Raw genomic sequence first — 17,507 nt, 5'->3', positions numbered from 1 at the left:
TGATATAACAAGTGCATGGCCAGAGAGAGAGAGCGGATTCAACATGAGATGTGAGGCTGGTGAGAAAGCAGTTGGTGCGCTCCCCAGATCGTGCTCATTTGTTGATAGACACGAGATAGTGATTGTATAATGTTTCCCCCCTGCAGCACGGAGGTGAGAACTGCTTGGAAAGATGACAATGTGTGTGTGTGAGTGTGTGTGTGTGTGAGAGTGTGTGTGTGTATGTGGGTTTGGTATGTGACCTTGGCTTTAGCACAGAGTCCAGTTGTTCCAAAGAATCCAGTAGGGCGACCAGAGAGCTGAGAGGAGTTACCCTAAAACCCAAGGTGACTCACTTGTTTTGTACTAAAATCGCCCACTCGCTAACACACACACACACACACACACTGAGAAGAGCTGGCATAAAAACACAAGGTGACTTGTTCATTTCCTCGGAAAGTCCACCCCTAAAAAACCCAAACATACACACACACACTGGAATTTTCTGCATGTCCAGTATGCCAGATCTCCATTATTACTCACACACCATGTTCACCCCATGCCACCTGTCACACACTTACAGTATACCTGTAAGTCTGACTAGTTGATGCTTAAATAACAAGCTAGCATGCCACTTATACTGTGTATGAATCTGATTCCCTTTATTCGCTAAGTACAATAAATCTATAATTGGTCTCGGTGGTATTAGTACAGAGACATATTGACAATTTACATATGAATTACACACTGACACATGGGACAAAGACAACAGGTACAAGGACAGCAATGCAAATGATTGAACATAAGGCAGAAAAGGAAAATGTGATTAAAATGAAGAACGAGGCCTCGTGTTAACCTTCAGGTTAGATTGGAGTTTTTTCTTATTTAGAAAAAGTCATCTATATGCACTAGAGCCACATGAAAGTAACAGTCATGGGAAAACCTCACAAACTTGATTTCGGTGTTTTTCATTTCTTTTCATTTGAATTGAAAGCTTAAATGGCCCTCTATGCACTGAGCGCGCTTCATGACCCCAGAAGGCTGGAAAATCTAATCAAAAATCACATTGGATTTGCCCACAAGCACATCGGCTTCAGTGGGGAAATCAGCGTGTCTTTTCTGTTCCTGAAATGTTGTCTCACTGGAATTAGTCAAGGCAGTCTTCATCCAAGAGCAGTGATGTGTTTCTACTTAAATATATCCGTCAACTTAATGAGCTTCCACTCTCAGAGAGCCCGGAGCGTCACTAGAGGGCACTAGACTCTCCCTCTCTGCTGCTCTGAAACTCAACCACACCGGCATGCATGTTTACTGCGCCAACAGATTCTGAGAAAGACACAGTTTCTCTTTCTTTGACAGTCAGCGACAAGCATTGATATATACAGTATGTATAAACAGTTATACGGCAGACATTTGGGTGTACTATCTTAGTCTTGGAGGGGTTTTAGCCGGTCAAGTTTAGAGTAGCACACGCCTGTCCGTCCTGAGGGATCCCCTCTTGCTCTCACAGTGCAGAGCGGGGGGTGAAGACTGGTGTTGGGTGGCACTGAAGGGGCGCTGGGCTGACCTGGCACAGCTGGCAGAAAAGGCAGTCTAAGGCTGCGTTCACACATAGCGTTTTTATGTGTGGAAAGGGCTCCTGGCAGATGGTGGACGTTGTATTGGCAGTTTACACAATCTACACTAGTCTATGTACACACACTGTTAATTAGTTGTTACCGTTGCTGTTAATATTAATATTAATTAATGTTAATAGTTAATTTAGCAGGCATGTAAATGTTAACCAGCATAATTAATTGGGGCTAGCCCTAGAGACTCCTTACAATTATATTTCACTTTATTAGGCCTTTTTTCACTTTTACGCATGCATACTCTCAAATGAGTGCATGAGCATCCAACCACCATTATTAGCCGGTATCCTCAGTGATGTCACTCACTTTCATTTTGTAAACACAGGCTACAAAGTGATACTTCCAAACCATATATAAACTGGTGATGTAATTCAGATACTGTTGAGTTTTTCTGTGCTTTATGTTATACATCTCAAAAAGGATTTTTTTTCCTGCAATTACTGATAACAAGCATCAGGAAATAAGCTTAAATCCTAGTGGTGGCTCTGGATTCCTGGGGCAGGTACTGATCAAGAGTCATTCTAGACGCATGTTAAAAATGTAAATGTTCCAGCAAAAGGAAATACCGCTCTTTGTCTGTTAGCCAGTCTAGTCTAGTGGAACTGTGTTACCAGTTTTGGTGCTACACCTGCTGATTCATCTCTGCATCCCAAATGACCTCTATGAAACTAATATTTAGGCTGACTTTTCTTAGCCATTCTGCACCGCCACACACACTGAAGCACAGACCCAAGCTTCCTGTCTGCAGCAAAATGATTTCAATCAGAAACGCTTTGCATGTTCACTTCCCAATGGCTAACTTTAGTCAGAGGCAGGGGCTGAGGGGGGCTGCGGTCCGGCAAATCACTACACGCAGATATGCAACATGGCCGAACCCCCCCTCCCCACCCTAATGCTCAGGACAGCCGGTTTGCTGTGTGTGTGTGTGTGTGTGTGTGTGTGTTGCCAGACCCCGGCATGGCTCATGTTTCTCAGTGCAGTCTGTCAGAGCCCAGCTTGGAGCGACAGGCACCAGTGAGACTACACTAGATACGTACATCCAGAGCAAACAGGGGGAGTGCAGAGCTTTTCTACCCCAGAGAGAGGCCACTCTGTTGGGCTACGATTGGCCACAAGTTAGCCTGGTACCATGGTTCTGCCTCCCGGCCTGTACGCCATCAAGGGAGTCCTAAGGAACATCTCTTTACACAGATACACTGCTGGATTACTGCTGCACAGGACCCAGCCTTGGGAGAGCGTGCGTAAGAGTGGAGTCTGGTGGAGAGATTTTCTGTGAGCGTGAGTGACTCTGTGTTCATGTGCTGAATAGAGATCAGCGAGAGACATTTTGTGTGAAATCATTCAGACACACACCGGATATTCCTCTGCTCTCCTCAGCTGTCGGGCCGTTTGGTTACTGCTTATTCTCCTCCTGGATATCTGGGCTGGTCAGCGGACTGCTTTACTAACATCCAGTCGATTTCCGCTCTATCCGCCGGCCCTTTCACCGGTCGGTCGCCGGCCGAGCTGCTCCGCCAGTAGCCGCCGTGTCAGTAGCCGCGCCGGTGGCCGTGTCAGGTGGGGGGTTGCGTGTCTCGGCCCCCACCATGATGATCAAGGAGACGTCGCTACGCCGGGACCCTGACCTGAGGGGGGAGCTGGCCTTTCTGGCCAGGGGGTGTGACTTTGTCCTGCCCTCACGCTTCAAGAAGAGACTCAAGTCCTTCCAGCAGCAACAGGTCAGTCGGTGCAACAAGCAGGGAGGACAGGGTGCAAGCTGAGACATGCACATGAAATGCACACTCATGAGAAAGCAAGCTAGACGCACAGAAAATACACTCAAAATACACCCTTAATATGTATCTCCGTTTCTCTACTTTATTTCTTTCTCTCTCATTCCCACATTCGCTCTATACACACAAACACACACACACACACACATAAAAATATGAATCATACATTAACTACACACATACCCATATACATGCACAGTGTTCCTCTCATACACACAGAGTGACATGCCAGGGAAGACAAACTATTCTGAGGCAGATACCAGTAGGGTATTAATAGGGCAGGAGGTTCAGGAATAGAGTGATAGAATGAACGCTGTGAAGGAGAGCGGGAGGGGGAGGAGGGCTACAGCTGTCCTGCTCAATACACACAGTATGGAGGCCCTCGGGCACACACACACACACACACACACACACACACCAAACACACACCCAAATCCTCAGGCACCAGGGAGCCCGTACTCTAAGAGACTAAGCATTTTGATTCGGGCAGTGTTAATTAAATGTTCATTTGTTTCTTTGGACTTCATTGTGTGTGTGTGTGTGTGCGTGTGTGTGTGTGTGGGGGGGTGTTATATGAAGAAATACAGGTGGCTGCTTCCTCTAGTGTTGTTATTTTGTAAGACAAGGTGTCAGTTATTTTTCAAATGACACATATGTAATTTTAGAGCAAAATAGAGCCTTTATGCCAGTGTAACAGATTGGATGCCAGTGACTGACTTGACCTTAGTCTGGCTCTGATGGAAATGGTCAGAATATCCAGACTGTCAACCTGTTTTTCTGTCTGTCTGCTTGGTTGTGAGTTAGATACTTGAATGTGTTGATGCTGAAGCATTCCCAACTGGTGCTTTTCCTGAGGCCAAATTCACTTTAATTTATAAGCATATAAGTAAATTTTTTCTCTCTGGTACAAGATGCCAGTTTTGCTCTGAGGTCCCAAATAGAGATGGCTGGAATTAATCTCGGCCTTTTTTTTTTTTTCAGCTTGAATTTTCCTGCTTTCCATCAGTCTATTAAAAAACGGAATCGAAAAAGTTGAAGGAACATTGAATACATCTTTTTCAGGACTGAAATATCTCAACCAATTTTTCTTAAACTCAAATAAATTATACTATTTTCTCATGTGTACATACTACCCAGAATACACTTCTCTGGAATCTGAAGTGCAGTCCTAATTGAGTTACTTGTGTAGCACTCTAGATACCAAACACTCAACAAAACACACAAGTTCAATCTTCCTTCATTGTCAGGTTCGAATTCCTCACTGATGTTCATGCATTGGTGGATGTCACAGAATAATAGGATCTCCACAGGAAAGGGGGTTGATCAAATCAGCAGAACTGTGCACAGTTAATACAATATTACCATTTCCACATGTGTTGTTAATTTTCCCGCATTCAGTTTACCGGTCATTTTAGGTGACTGAGATTAGAATAAATGATGTTTGACTGCAGCACTGCATGTTCCTGATTGCTATGGTGTCGTGCCACCTAGAGCTTTTCCTGCCAACTGTTTAAAGGGTCTGGACTTCACTGCTGACTGCTCAGTACCTGACTGACTGACTGACTGACTGACTGACTGACTGACTGACTGACTGGGTGACTAAGATTGATTGTAAAACAAGTCTCTCATTGTTTGTATGTTTATGGCTCTGTAGCAGTTTCCCACCACTTCCCTTACACAGGTCCTTTATCCGCATAAAGTGCAGTTGTGTCTTACCTACAGTGTTGGGGGAAGTTCTCTTTCAAAGTAATTAGTTACTTTACTGAGTTATTTAACTTAAACACCTGTCTTTTAATGTTTGCGCTAACAAAATGAAACAATTATAAAAGAAAAATAAAAGTAACAACTTTCTCATATAAAAAAAGTAACTAATGACGGATTAGAAGAATTGAAAAACTAACGCGCTGAGTTTCTAGTAACCACAAAAAAAGCAATCTACCCCAACACTGCTCACCTATTTGCATACTTGAGCTTCTCCCTCTCTCTCTCTCCTCAGGTCCAGTCCAAACCGGAGAAGAAACCAGGCACACCCCCGCCGGCCCCCACCCCGGCCCCGGCCACGCCCACCCCCACGCCCCGCTCGCCCAGCCCTCCTCCGGCCCCGGTGATCATCACCCCTCCTCCCCCCGCCGTCAACATTCCCAGGTTCTACTACCCCCGCGGGCTTCCTGCGCCAGGCCCCGCCCCCAACCACGACACGGCCATCGCTGCCATCGAGACCGCCTTCACCGAGTTTGAGGAGGAAAAGGCCGACATATATGAAATGGGCAAGATCGCAAAGGTCAGCGGTTTGATGTGCTACATGATAATATTCAGTGGACAAAATATCAGAAACACCTTCTAAATACTACTGCTGCTACTACTACTACTAATAATAAACATAAAATCAGAGTTACAAACAGCTTTAAAATATAAATAAAAATCTCAGCAATAAATAAAAACGACCATTAAATAAAGATGAAAAAATAAAAAACTAACAGAGGCCAAGTGCACAGAATATTGTGCTTTTGAGTAATAATGAATTAAAAACAGTCCATGTCTCAGTTGTCTCAAGGCTTAAAAATCTTTCTTTAACCGATCTCCTTCACTTCATCTACTTCTCTCCTATGTGATTAAAATTGACTTACAGTAATAGTTGAAATCAATATGCCATCATACTTTTCACCTGGATAGTTAGTCCTAACAAAAACAGTGTGTATCCCCTGTTCAGTGGGTAACTCAATTTAAAGAGATGTTATAGTCTTGGATTGGCTTTATCCTTATCTGAGAAACTGGGTTATAATATATTATGGTGTTGTGTGAGAGCAGATGCACACTGAAAGATTTTACCTGAAAGGATTTACCTTCAGCTCGGTTGTCCTACACAAATCTAGGAGATCAAGTAGAAGATGCCACACTAGTTTAATCTCACAGACGTATGGAGTGTCTTGATCTTAAAACTTTGGGTTGAAGCAGTGTTGTAGTGTGTCTCCACCCTTCATGTCGACTCTGTTTCTGTCCAGGCATGCGGGTGTCCACTTTACTGGAAGGCCCCCATGTTCAACGGAGCGGGCGGAGAGCGGACAGGCTTCGTCTCTGTTCACTCCTTCATCGCAACCTGGAGGAAGTAAGACGACCCTCACCTCCATCTGACTCTCATTTCATTACAATATCTGTCATCGGGTCAGAATATTGACTCTCTCTATCCTGCTGTCTTTCTCTTCTCTTCTCTTCTCTTCTCTTCTCTTCTCTTCTCTTCTCTTCTCTTCTCTTCTCTTCTCTTCTCTTCTCTTCTCTTCTCTTCTCTTCTCTTCTCTCCTCTCCTCAGGTTGTTGCACAGTTGCCATGATGATTCGTCTAAGTTTATTTACCTGCTAGCCAAGCCTGGCTGTAACTACCTGGAGCAGGAGGACTTCATTCCTCTACTGCAGGTAAACAACATATTAATATGCATCAATCAGTCAGTCATTCAAACAAACAATCACCCAGTCTGTACCGCCGGTTAAATTCAAAGACATTTATGATTAATGATATATCTGACTTCATTCAGTCAGCGTTGGGGAAGCAGGAGGTTGGGAAGGGTTTCTAAAATTGGGTTGAAGCAGGTTTTAAAAATGTGATTCTAGAGGAAATGACTCAACCATCTCTGTTCAGCCTTCTCTATATCCCTCCCACAAACTTGTCTAAAAGATATTTTTTTCTGTTTCTTCCTGTTTGTCTCTGTCTGATTAGGACATAGTGGATACCCACCCTGGGCTGACGTTTCTGAAGGATGCTCCTGAATTCCATTCCCGCTACATCACAACGGTAAATAGCTTGGAAAATAGCAGCAGCTGGCAGAGTGACCTATTTGACCAATGTATAGTTGGATCAGGGCCGAAAAGGTCAAAATCTGACTCCCGGGCCCATATGACTCTGCAAGACTCTTTTTGGCCCCTCTAAGGGTACCAGAGGGTGGGAGGTTTTTCTATTTAGTCTCTCTTGATCTAATTCTGAGGAGTGACATTGGGATAGCGTAATGCTGACTTTTTTCTACATAATCAGTGTTTTTTTTTACCTCACAGCCAACCCTATATTTTGGTCGTTGACCCTCCATGTGGCAAAGTTTGGGCATTTCTGAGTCAAAAAAAGAAAACAGTAAAGACTATTAAGGATTTTAGAGGGAATGCAGGCATGAAAATTTTGGGAGCTATGGCTCCAAATTTGGTCTTTAGGAGCAAATTTACATGCTTACTTCTAAATATTGCTTACAAGCTATTATCACATTCCTTTGATGAGCATGCTACACTCATATGTTTACATGAAGCGAACACATGATGCATTTGTGCACCACAAAGCTAGAGGTGTGAGACTTGGGCACACAGTTTGATCTCTAAGCTTTGCTGATTGGTCCTTTATGAGCCTCCACTATCACTGAACTTCTGAGTGGCCTTTTAAGTCTGCAGTGTTGTTATTTGTATGTAAATTGTTATTGTTATGATAATATCATTGTCATTTAGTCTCAAGCTATTTCTGCTCTGCTGAGCAGGCCGTAATGAAGCCAGCACTTCCAGTTTATCCATTATTACAGCTGGTGGTTTTATTAATATGATTTTGTTTCTTTCAATTGTAACTGTTGAGAAAAGTGCTATTCTAATATAATATAATGTAATAGTAAATAGTGCAAAAGCACCCAGCAGCCTAGGTTAACAGCAGTGGACGAGTGCTAATGGCAGTGTAAGATATAGTAGTAGGATAGAAATCACACTTACTTTGTTGCTCACTTAGTTTGATGACACTAAAATTATTATCTATCAATTACATTAGAAAGTCAGATAGGAGGATGGTGGGATTACGTTAACAATGAATCATAAAAAGTCTTAAAAATGTGAACATGTGCAGGCATCGCAATCAAATCGGTATTTAATATTGATGAGCTCTCAGATTTGACTCCTTCTACTTTGTCAGCAAAACTGCTTCTGTGCACCTCTAGTATCTTTAGCAGCAGAGTGTTTCTGTGTGTGTGTGTGTGTGTGTGTGTCTGTGTCTGTGAATGTGTGTGTGCACTTGGACAGCTGTGACACGTGCGACACGAGGTGAGGGTTTGCTGCGTGGTGAGGCGTAGAAATGCAAGGCCGAGGTTCTGGTGCGTCACTGTGTGATGACATCACGGAAACACTAATGCCCCCTACAGCCCGGTGCTGCAGAGGCCCCGGCCCTCCACTTGCCCATATTTAGACACTTCCTTCAGTCTGGGCCAGCTGACCCCGCTACTGTATGAGACATTAGTGGCCGTTGGAGGTCCATGTACCAGGAAATAGGTGCTAATCCGTACTTTACCAAGCTTAAGAGGGTGTGCGTCAGAGAGAGGGAGCCTGGAGGGAGCCTATTGTCTCTGATATGTGGTATAGACTCGTCTTACTAAGATTATGGGTCAAGGCCAAAAATCTGTTGTGGGTGCATTGCTGGTAGATCCCTACATGGCAAGAGGATTAATACATTTTAGTGTGCCTGGATCCCAGGGCGAGAGAGTAGATTTCTCATATAGATCCCATACGAGTCCCATAGACTGAAGAAACCCTGCCATAACCAGATAAGAGAGATAAAAGAGAGAGAGAGATGCACTCACAGTATATATATATATCAATGTCATCCTATGCCTATCCTGCTTCTGTATTGCAAGATTTTCCAAGCAATACTGTACATACACCAGCTTTGTCCATGTTTCTTTAATATTCACTTGCTTGCTCTCTCTCTTTTTAGTTGTATTTATTCTGCCTTTTGTTACGCTGTAAAGCACTTTGTGTAACGCTTCATAAATAATTTCAATCGACTATTAACTACTATTAAGCGCTGATGGAAATAAATGCCATTTCCCAGGTGATCCAGCGGATATTCTACGTGGTGAACCGTTCGTGGACGGGCCGCGTCACCATGATGGAGCTGCGCAGGAGCAACTTCCTGCAGACGCTGGCCCTGCTGGAGGAGGAGGACGACATCAACCAGATCACAGACTACTTCTCCTACGAACACTTCTACGTCATCTACTGCAAGTTCTGGGAGCTGGACACCGACCACGACCTCTACATCGACCCCAAAGACCTGGCGAGATACAACGACCACGGTGAGACACGCAAACAGCCAGCATGTCTGTCAGTTCAGTCAGTTGGTGAGTCAGTTAGGTGGCAGGGTGGCGTATTGATTCTGTTGCTGGAATCAAAAGAATATCACAAAAGAAATTAGACCTTAAGGCAAGTTAATATTATTTACAGTGAAAACCATAAAAAATGGTCAGTGACGTGAAGTTGGTCTTTTTTAACTGACTTTTATTGATTTAATATAGTTTAAAACCATATTAAATCAGAAGCAGACAGTCTTTTTGATTTGGAACATTGATTTGTTTATTTGGACCCCCACTAGCCATAACAAAACAGCAGCTTTTCTTCCTGGGCTGCACACATTCATCTTGCCTAATATGAAATCCATTACACTGTTACTCTATTATACTATGAATGGGCCAAACTTTAATTCGCTGATTCAGTACTTACGCAATCGACTGTATATGCAATTGTTTACAGCTGTATCCATTTGTCTCTGTGTATTTTAACAATACAACAACAATTTTAACAAACTTATTTTCCTCTTTCTCTCCTGTGACAGCATCCTCAAACAGAATCATAGAGAGAATGTTCTCAGGGGCCGTCACTCGGTAAGCAGAAACACACACACAAACAAACACAGAGGAGTTGGATTACTTCACCATAATACTGTAGGTACACTGAATATGAATGGCCCTGTCCTGCTCCTTGTTTCCAGGGGTAACTCTGTGCAGAGAGAGGGCAGGATGAGCTACGCCGAGTTTGTCTGGTTCCTCATCTCCGAGGAAGACAAGAAAAACCTCACCAGGTAATACACCTGTGTGTGTGTGTGTGTGTGTGTGTGTGTGTCATTGAGCAGTTGTTTGTGCATTTACACTACCAGTCAAAAGTTTGGACACATGCATTTTTCTTTATTTTTACTATTTTTCACATTTTACAATAATAGTAAAGACATCAAAACTATCAAATAACACATATGGAATTATGCAGTGATCTAAAAAGTGTTAAACAAATCAAAACTATCTTATCTTTTAGAGTCTTTAAAGTAGCCGCCCTTTGCCTTGATGGAAAGGCAAAGGCTTTGGAAAGAAATTCATACATAGGCATTAACTTCACTATTTATATTTGTCTGAAAAACACATTTCAAGCATTTAAGAATAAGCGTTTGGATCAAAATGGCTTTAAGATAATGAAAAACATAGTACATTCAATCAGGTGTGTCCAAACTTTTGACTTAGTGTATGTACTGTAAATATGTCTAAATATGAGACTCTCCAGCCTGATCCCCCCTCCCTCATCTGTTACAAATGTACTTCTTCTACTACCGGTTCAGTGTTTGTGTCTGTGCCCAGTGTGTGACTCTCTGTCCTCTCTCTCCAGTATAGAGTACTGGTTCCGCTGTATGGACATGGATGGCGACGGCGTCCTGTCCATGTTTGAGTTGGAGTATTTCTACGAGGAGCAGTGTGAGAGGATGGAAGGGATGGGCATCGAACCCCTGCCCTTCCAGGATTTGCTCTGCCAGATGCTCGACCTGGTCAAACCTGAGAGCCAAGGTTTGTAGTACCAACTCTCCTTTGGTATTTTCCTCACTATCTTACATGTCTTTATCTTTTCTCTTTTCTACTCCCTACCCTTTTCCCACTCTCAACTCTCTCTTTTTGTGTGTGTGTGTGTGTTGTGTCTCCAGGTAAGATCACCCTGGGCGATCTGAAGCGCTGCCGGATGGCCCACATATTCTTCGACACCTTCTTCAACCTGGAGAAATACCTGGACCACGAGCAGAGAGACCCATTTGCTGTGCAAAAGGTCTGCATCTGCATCTCTTGTATGCAGCATTTGGCTTCACTGGAGGGAGCTGGCGGTTTGAAGGGGGAGTGAGGGGCGATGATCACATGATGCAGCTGGGAAGACGAAGAAGCAAAAATCAGACCATTTGACAGCATTCAGAAATAATGCGCACTAATTGTCAAACAAGCGCACAGTTAAAAAGCATTGAATCTCCTTGTTACACAGTGTATTTAAAGTAAAAAAGTGTCTCCTTGTTAACTATTTAGATTTTAGGGAAAGTATGATGCAGATATGAAAATAGTTTCCTACCATCTCCTTGTTAAACTTGAACGAAGAGTTGAACATACATTTAAAAAGGCCAAAAGCCGACACCACTGGTCATTAAGATTTAAAACTTTCTCCGACACCGTAATTATAATGTCCTCATCCTTCCATGACTTTTCTGAAATATCTGAGCTTTAAATGCCAGCATTGTTAGAATACTAAAACATTGACTTGGAAAATGAATACAGACAGTTTTGACAATTTCCTCCACATTAAATACCCCCATTAGCAGCAGGACAATGGACTACGGGGTTTTGGTACCCAGAAGTGTGAATGTCTCTCCCTCCCCTCTTCCAGCTGCTATGCATTTAGATTCATTTTAATGATACTTGTTATTGCCTATTGTGTTTTTCCCTTTTTTACACTCTGGATTTTACTTCATATAGTTTCATAACTTTTAATTTACAAGGCTGCTTCAACTCTGAACTCAGAATGGGCATCAAAAGCCTGGCCTTTCTAGTATACCTGTATGCTTTATTTTATTGTGTTGTAAAGAGGTATGAACTTCTCCTACTGCTGTGTCTCTGTAAATACTGATGTTTGAGGTGTGTGTGTGTGTGTGTGTGTGTGTGTTGTGTTCCAGGACATTGATAGTGAGGGTCCAGAGCCATCTGACTGGGATAAATATGCCTCAGAGGAGTATGAGATACTGGTGGCGGAGGAGACGGCAAATGAACAGCTACATGAGGGGTACGACACTCACACACACACACACACACACACACACACGCACGCACAAAAACACACATTCACACACGCATACACGAGCATAGAAATCTAGACACACACATGCATACCTGTTCTCTGAATAGTTTTCCACCCAGTTTTCCATGGAATAAAGTAGCTTGCAAACACTAGTCATAAAGACACTCCTGTTGAGAATGATGATGAATTACTTGGAATTGATGAGCAAAAGATTGTATCAAATGCTTCTATCTATATGTAGCAACAATTAACCAGTTCTATGTGTGTGTTGTGTTCCCAGGTCATTCGATGATGAGTATGAGTCCGATGAGCTTCAAGTCCCTGGGGAAATCGGGAATAAGATGGAAAAACTGGTCATATCCGACCTGTCGGCATGAAATTCCCATCCTGGAACCTCTGGGCCTCTCTCCCTGGAAAACACAGACAGGGAACGGGGGGACAGAGGAGTCGGAAAGAATCGGCTGGACGACTAAAAAAAACGGATGGATGTAAACAAAGCGAGAAAAAAAGGATTCTGGCAGCTGTCTTATGACGACTCTGGAGTTTAAAGACTGAGTTTCTCCTCAGAACGGACTTCTTAGTGTTTGTGTGTGTGTGAGACTGTAAGCCAATACTGTACGATACTGTATCTGGTGCAATAATACGTCTGTATTCGTACAGAAAGCGAGGTCACTGCCTCTAGCTCTTCGCTCCACCTGAGAGAACAAAGCCACGGAAAGGGGAGAGACGTCGGATAAGCTCTAAAAGGAATGAGAACGAGAAACAAACTTTACTGTAAAATAATGTAGCTGCCATTGTGAATTCTCTACTGACAATCCTGCCAGAAGACAATCATCAGTCCTGTATTTTTGTAAGTGTTAATCATAAGATAGACAGGTAGACTGTCAGTTAGACAGACAAATAGAGGGCTAATGGAGAGACAGACAGACAGACAGACAGATAGAGATAGTATACTGCCCAATAACACGACAGACAGACAGGCAGACAGACAGACACTGCCATTGGAAAGCAACAATCTCCTGCTCGAACAGCATGTCACTGTGCCCCTTGTAGAGGAAGTTGTTAAACCTCCAGTCCCTTTCCTGCAGGGAGGAATCACATAACAGTTCGGACGGTTTCAGCAGCTCCTCCTTGTGGCCGGTCTGTGCTCCTGCCTGCCGACGCCGCATGCCATCACTGCCATGCAGCAGAACCGCGGCTGGCTAACCTTTCCATGAGGGAGTTCAGGTCACAGCACAGCCTGAGCCGCTCTATTCTTAGAGCGGCGTTATCAGCGCTCCACCTCTGGAGTCCCTCTGTGATCAGTTTTTTTATTGACCTGGGAAGGAGAGTTTCAGATCCGCGCGTGAGGACCGCAATGTTCAATGAGCTAATTCTCAATCAGTTCACAGTGAGAGATCTGTACATAGACTGATGCACGTTAAGAAACATATCAAACTCTCTGGTAGAGTTGCCCACACATTTCCATCTCTGTTACGCAACGTTTGTAATAACGCAATAGATGCGCATAAGAGCTGCGAGTTGTTGCCATCCATCTCATGCCATCACTTCGCACACACCCAAGTAGTTTTCTCACATCCTTGTTGATTGTGGATAGTAACAAACTAGTAAACTAGTCATTGTATATGCTAGTAGCTGGTAATATTGTCCTCGTCCATATTTATTCCAAAAATAACACGTCTTCAGGTTCATGAGGGAAACTGTTTTAGATATCAAGTCTTTCCTTTTGTTACTGTCAACTAGTTCTTTAGTTTCTACTCGGAAACCTCACAGTCGTATTCCATGGTCATTCTGTATAAAAAGCAGAGGTTTTTTTGATGCCTGTTCTCCCCGTAACACACATACAAAACACACTGTTACTATGAGCGTCTCTTAACTCCATATTTACTGTGCTGCACTCACAGGGACAGGTGCGTGTGTGTACACTGCCCGTACTGTAATAGCTAGGAGCGTGTGTTTGCTTTTAAATCACTGATAGAGGAGTGTGTTTAGGAGCGTGTGATGTGTAGCTCTCAGAGTCAAGCTGTTTATATGACGTAGTTGTTGCCATGGGGACGGTGTTCCCAGGGTCGGTGTGTGTGCTTGTATAACTCTTTAATTAGGAATGGGACAACTCTTGTCCTCAACGGCTGCAAGTTCACTGGCGTATACCTCTCTTACTGGCACTTACTGTACACACACACACACACACACACACACGCACGCATACACACACACACACATACACACACACACTCCAGTCTCTATTGAAAGGGAGAGAGCTAGTGGACACTGTAAGGCCTTAAGGACCATGAGTTTCCCCCTTCTGCTCTATAGCCATTGTAAATGTGCCTGTGTATTTAACTCTATATAATAATAATAACAATAATAATAAGCCATTATAGATATAACGGCTCTGAATTTGATGTATTTTGATGGTTTGTATTGCTGTGCCACTGTGTGGCGTGTAGGGGGGGTGGGGTTAAATTATGGTAGGTGTGTGTATGTTTGTGTGTTAGACGCACGGTGATGATGTCATCAGCAGAACGCGGTGGGATCCTCTGGAGGACTTTGAGGCTCTGAGGCTCCGCCCACCTGACAATCACAAGACCCTCTGAGACTGGTGTTTCACTGCTGTAGTCACACACACACTCACACACACACACACACACACACACACACACACACACACACACACTCACACACTCTCAAGGAGACAAGTCCATCCAGATGATGCTAAAGAGGAACGTTGGACGGCAATGTGACTGCTCCTGTGTGAAATCTTTCTGGCTCTATGCAAAGTGTCCCGGTGCTCGCTCACTCAGCGCTGGGCAAGGAGAGAAGCCATGGGGGAGCGGCCTCCGACCAGAGGCGCTCCGGACAGCTGGAGGACTTTTACTTTGAAATTACATCTCTACTCAGAGAGGTAGAGAGAGGACTTTTACTTTGATGTACTTCCTCCACGCAGAGGAGACTTGAGTAGGCTAAGACGTGTTCGAATCCTGACAGTTATTGTATTGGCATGGTGTTTCTTTCTGTCTGTCTTTTTCTTTACCTTCTTTGTTTCTTTGTCTCTTTCTTTCTTTCTTTCTTTCTTTCTTTCCTTCTTTCTTTCTTTCTTTCTTTCTGTTTTTGCTCTCTTTTTCCTGTTTTCCTGTCTTCCTCTCTCCTGTTCTTTTTTGCTTTCCCCCTGAAACTGAGTTTAAATAAAGATGTTTTAAAGAAATGTATTCTCCTTGAGAATTCCTTGTGGTGATGCATACACCCACACACCCCTCTCTGACACTCACACACACACACACACACACACACACACACAGACACACACACGTCTCATCATTCCCTCCTTTTGTACACACACAGCCTGTATGTAGGTGTGTTTGTCTGCAGTTGCCCTGGTTCCTCCACCTCTCCTCCTCATGATTTGTCTCTGTTCCACTTCCTTTAAAGTGAGATTAGCTGGTGTGTGTGTGTGGAGTTGTGATGGCAGGTTGGTGTTCAGCAGGGTGCAGTTTACTGTCGTTGGGACTACTGAGCGTCCTGTCTGGGGTTCTGACCTTTTTCCCTGGTGGCTCCTTCAAGCCCTGGTTCCTAAGCTGGGACGCCAAAATAGCTGCACCACTATGGACCGGGACACTGGTAGGTAACCTGCTGCAGGTACAGCTGCACACACACTGGATACACATGCACACCGAAATTGGATTAATATTGTTTTTAACTACACTTCTGAAAATGTACTTTTTCTAGAATAACATTTTATTGTAAATATGTTGTTTTTTTTGAATGAAATTATCTCTAAAGGAAAACAAATAGGCATATAGGGTTAGGTTTAGTATAGTATAGTGTAGTATAGTATAGTATAGTATTGTATAGTATAGTATAGTATAGTATAGTATAGTGTAGTATAGTATAGTAAGTATGCAAACTCCATATGCATATGTAACACAGCAAAACTCTTCAAACTTCAAACTATTTGATACTGGGACACTGGTAGGTAACTGAGTTTTTCTTTGGTTCTGACACACACACACACACACTCACACACACACACACACACACACACACACACACACACACACACACACACACACACACACCAAGTAATTTAGAAGGAACTCCCAGTGCTGTAAATGCTCCATTCTTCTTGAGTTTCTCAGGCCCACATGTCTTGGACTGTGGCGGGCACACCTGACGTAAGCAGCTCTACACTGAATCAACACACACACTTCATGTCACGGCTCCTTGCTCCCTAGGCCGCTGCGGCTGGCGTCACCGTTGCCATGGCAAACAGGGACCAAAACAGGAAGTCTCTGGTGAGTGTGGTGCGGTGTTGATGGTTTTATTGATGGAAAAGTACATGGGAGATTCCCGAGTCAATCACTGCCAATGATCCCCGAGACGACTGACGAGCACTTAGTCACTGGATTTTACCTTGGCTCTGCCGGCATGCTGTTTACCATACCACAGATACCATAGATATCTCCAGTCTGCTATGAGGGCCAAATGCCTGTTATGTACTCTGTTGTACAATTCAGTTGTGTAACTTTCCAACAGTTTTTTTATGAAACCTCTCTGCTGCCCCCACTTGGGTGCTACCGGTAACTACATTAGTCAGCTCTCCTTTCCTCTTACGTGTGTGTGTGTGTATGAGTGTGTTTCTGTCCTGTCTCAGTGGGAGATGGCGTACACCTTCTCCATCCTGAGTGCAATGACATCACCGCTGATGTTTGCCGTCGCCATGGCAGCAGTGTTGACCGGGCCTCTCTGCTACTACTCCTACCTTGGAGCGGTTGCCATCGGATACCTCTCCCACGCCGCTGGCTACCCGTACCCTTACCGGGCCGGGCAGGGTCCGTGTCTGGACCCAGCGGGAGGCGAGTGGCACCACCTGCTTCTACGCACTGTCGACCTCTTCGCCAGCGCCGCCATCTTCATCCTCTCCCTCTTTGTCATCGTCGTCCTCACCACACGGTTACTAAAGACAGGGCATGTCAATACCAGGGCCTGAGGGGACTAATGGGTTTTTACATGATTGCTGCAATACTATTGCACTATTGCTGCAGCCCAAATAAGGAGTTGAAGTATCGATTCAAATGAAAAAGTCTACTGCATAATAGAGAATTACTTGGAATCCACATGAACTGCCCTGCTTCCCAGACAGCACCTCTCGCTTCTACATGCTGTTCAAGCCAAAGCAGCGTTCCTTCTTTGTTATCACTGAGGAAGTGAAATGTTTTGCTCTCAGCTGAAATCTATCTGAGGTAACCGAT

At 43.9% G+C, this 17,507-nt stretch overlaps 2 protein-coding genes across 2 annotated transcripts in view; both read left to right on the top strand.

The window, feature by feature from the left end:
* The window catches only part of ppp2r3a (protein phosphatase 2, regulatory subunit B'', alpha), a 28,916-nt gene extending 13,972 nt beyond the window's left edge, over positions 1 to 14,944 (top strand). The window contains exons 2-12 of the mRNA XM_071912390.2: positions 5,379 to 5,663; positions 6,385 to 6,488; positions 6,690 to 6,792; positions 7,094 to 7,168; positions 9,221 to 9,464; positions 10,001 to 10,049; positions 10,157 to 10,246; positions 10,819 to 10,994; positions 11,129 to 11,247; positions 12,137 to 12,243; positions 12,539 to 14,944. Coding sequence (XP_071768491.2) covers positions 5,379 to 5,663; positions 6,385 to 6,488; positions 6,690 to 6,792; positions 7,094 to 7,168; positions 9,221 to 9,464; positions 10,001 to 10,049; positions 10,157 to 10,246; positions 10,819 to 10,994; positions 11,129 to 11,247; positions 12,137 to 12,243; positions 12,539 to 12,635 — 1,449 coding nt within the window. The 3' untranslated portion in view covers positions 12,636 to 14,944. The remainder of the gene's footprint in view (positions 1 to 5,378; positions 5,664 to 6,384; positions 6,489 to 6,689; positions 6,793 to 7,093; positions 7,169 to 9,220; positions 9,465 to 10,000; positions 10,050 to 10,156; positions 10,247 to 10,818; positions 10,995 to 11,128; positions 11,248 to 12,136; positions 12,244 to 12,538) is intronic.
* A 776-nt stretch (positions 14,945 to 15,720) lies between these two features.
* On the top strand, positions 15,721 to 17,245 carry LOC139921981 (transmembrane protein 212-like). Its single transcript, XM_071912404.2, has 2 exons — positions 15,721 to 15,894; positions 16,910 to 17,245. Exons 1-2 carry the CDS (start codon positions 15,721 to 15,723, stop codon positions 17,243 to 17,245), a joined length of 510 nt encoding a protein of 169 aa, XP_071768505.2.
* The last annotated feature ends 262 nt before the right edge of the window (positions 17,246 to 17,507 follow it).

The sequence above is a fragment of the Centroberyx gerrardi genome, chromosome 17 (genome assembly GCF_048128805.1).
Source record: "Centroberyx gerrardi isolate f3 chromosome 17, fCenGer3.hap1.cur.20231027, whole genome shotgun sequence".
NCBI lineage: Eukaryota > Metazoa > Chordata > Actinopteri > Beryciformes > Berycidae > Centroberyx > Centroberyx gerrardi.
The sequence above is the reverse complement of the archived record's forward strand: the minus strand, read 5'-3'. Positions and strand labels throughout refer to the sequence as shown.

What these genes read in the sequence shown, in the direction of transcription:
- LOC139921981 (XM_071912404.2), top strand. Translation starts at nt 15,721, where the DNA reads ATGGCAGGTTGGTGTTCAGCAGGGTGCAGTTTACTGTCGTTGGGACTA. An exon ending in TGGTAGGTAACCTGCTGCAG is followed by an intron (nt 15,895 to 16,909) that starts GTACAGCTGCAC and finishes GTCCTGTCTCAG; the next exon opens with TGGGAGATGGCGTACACCTT.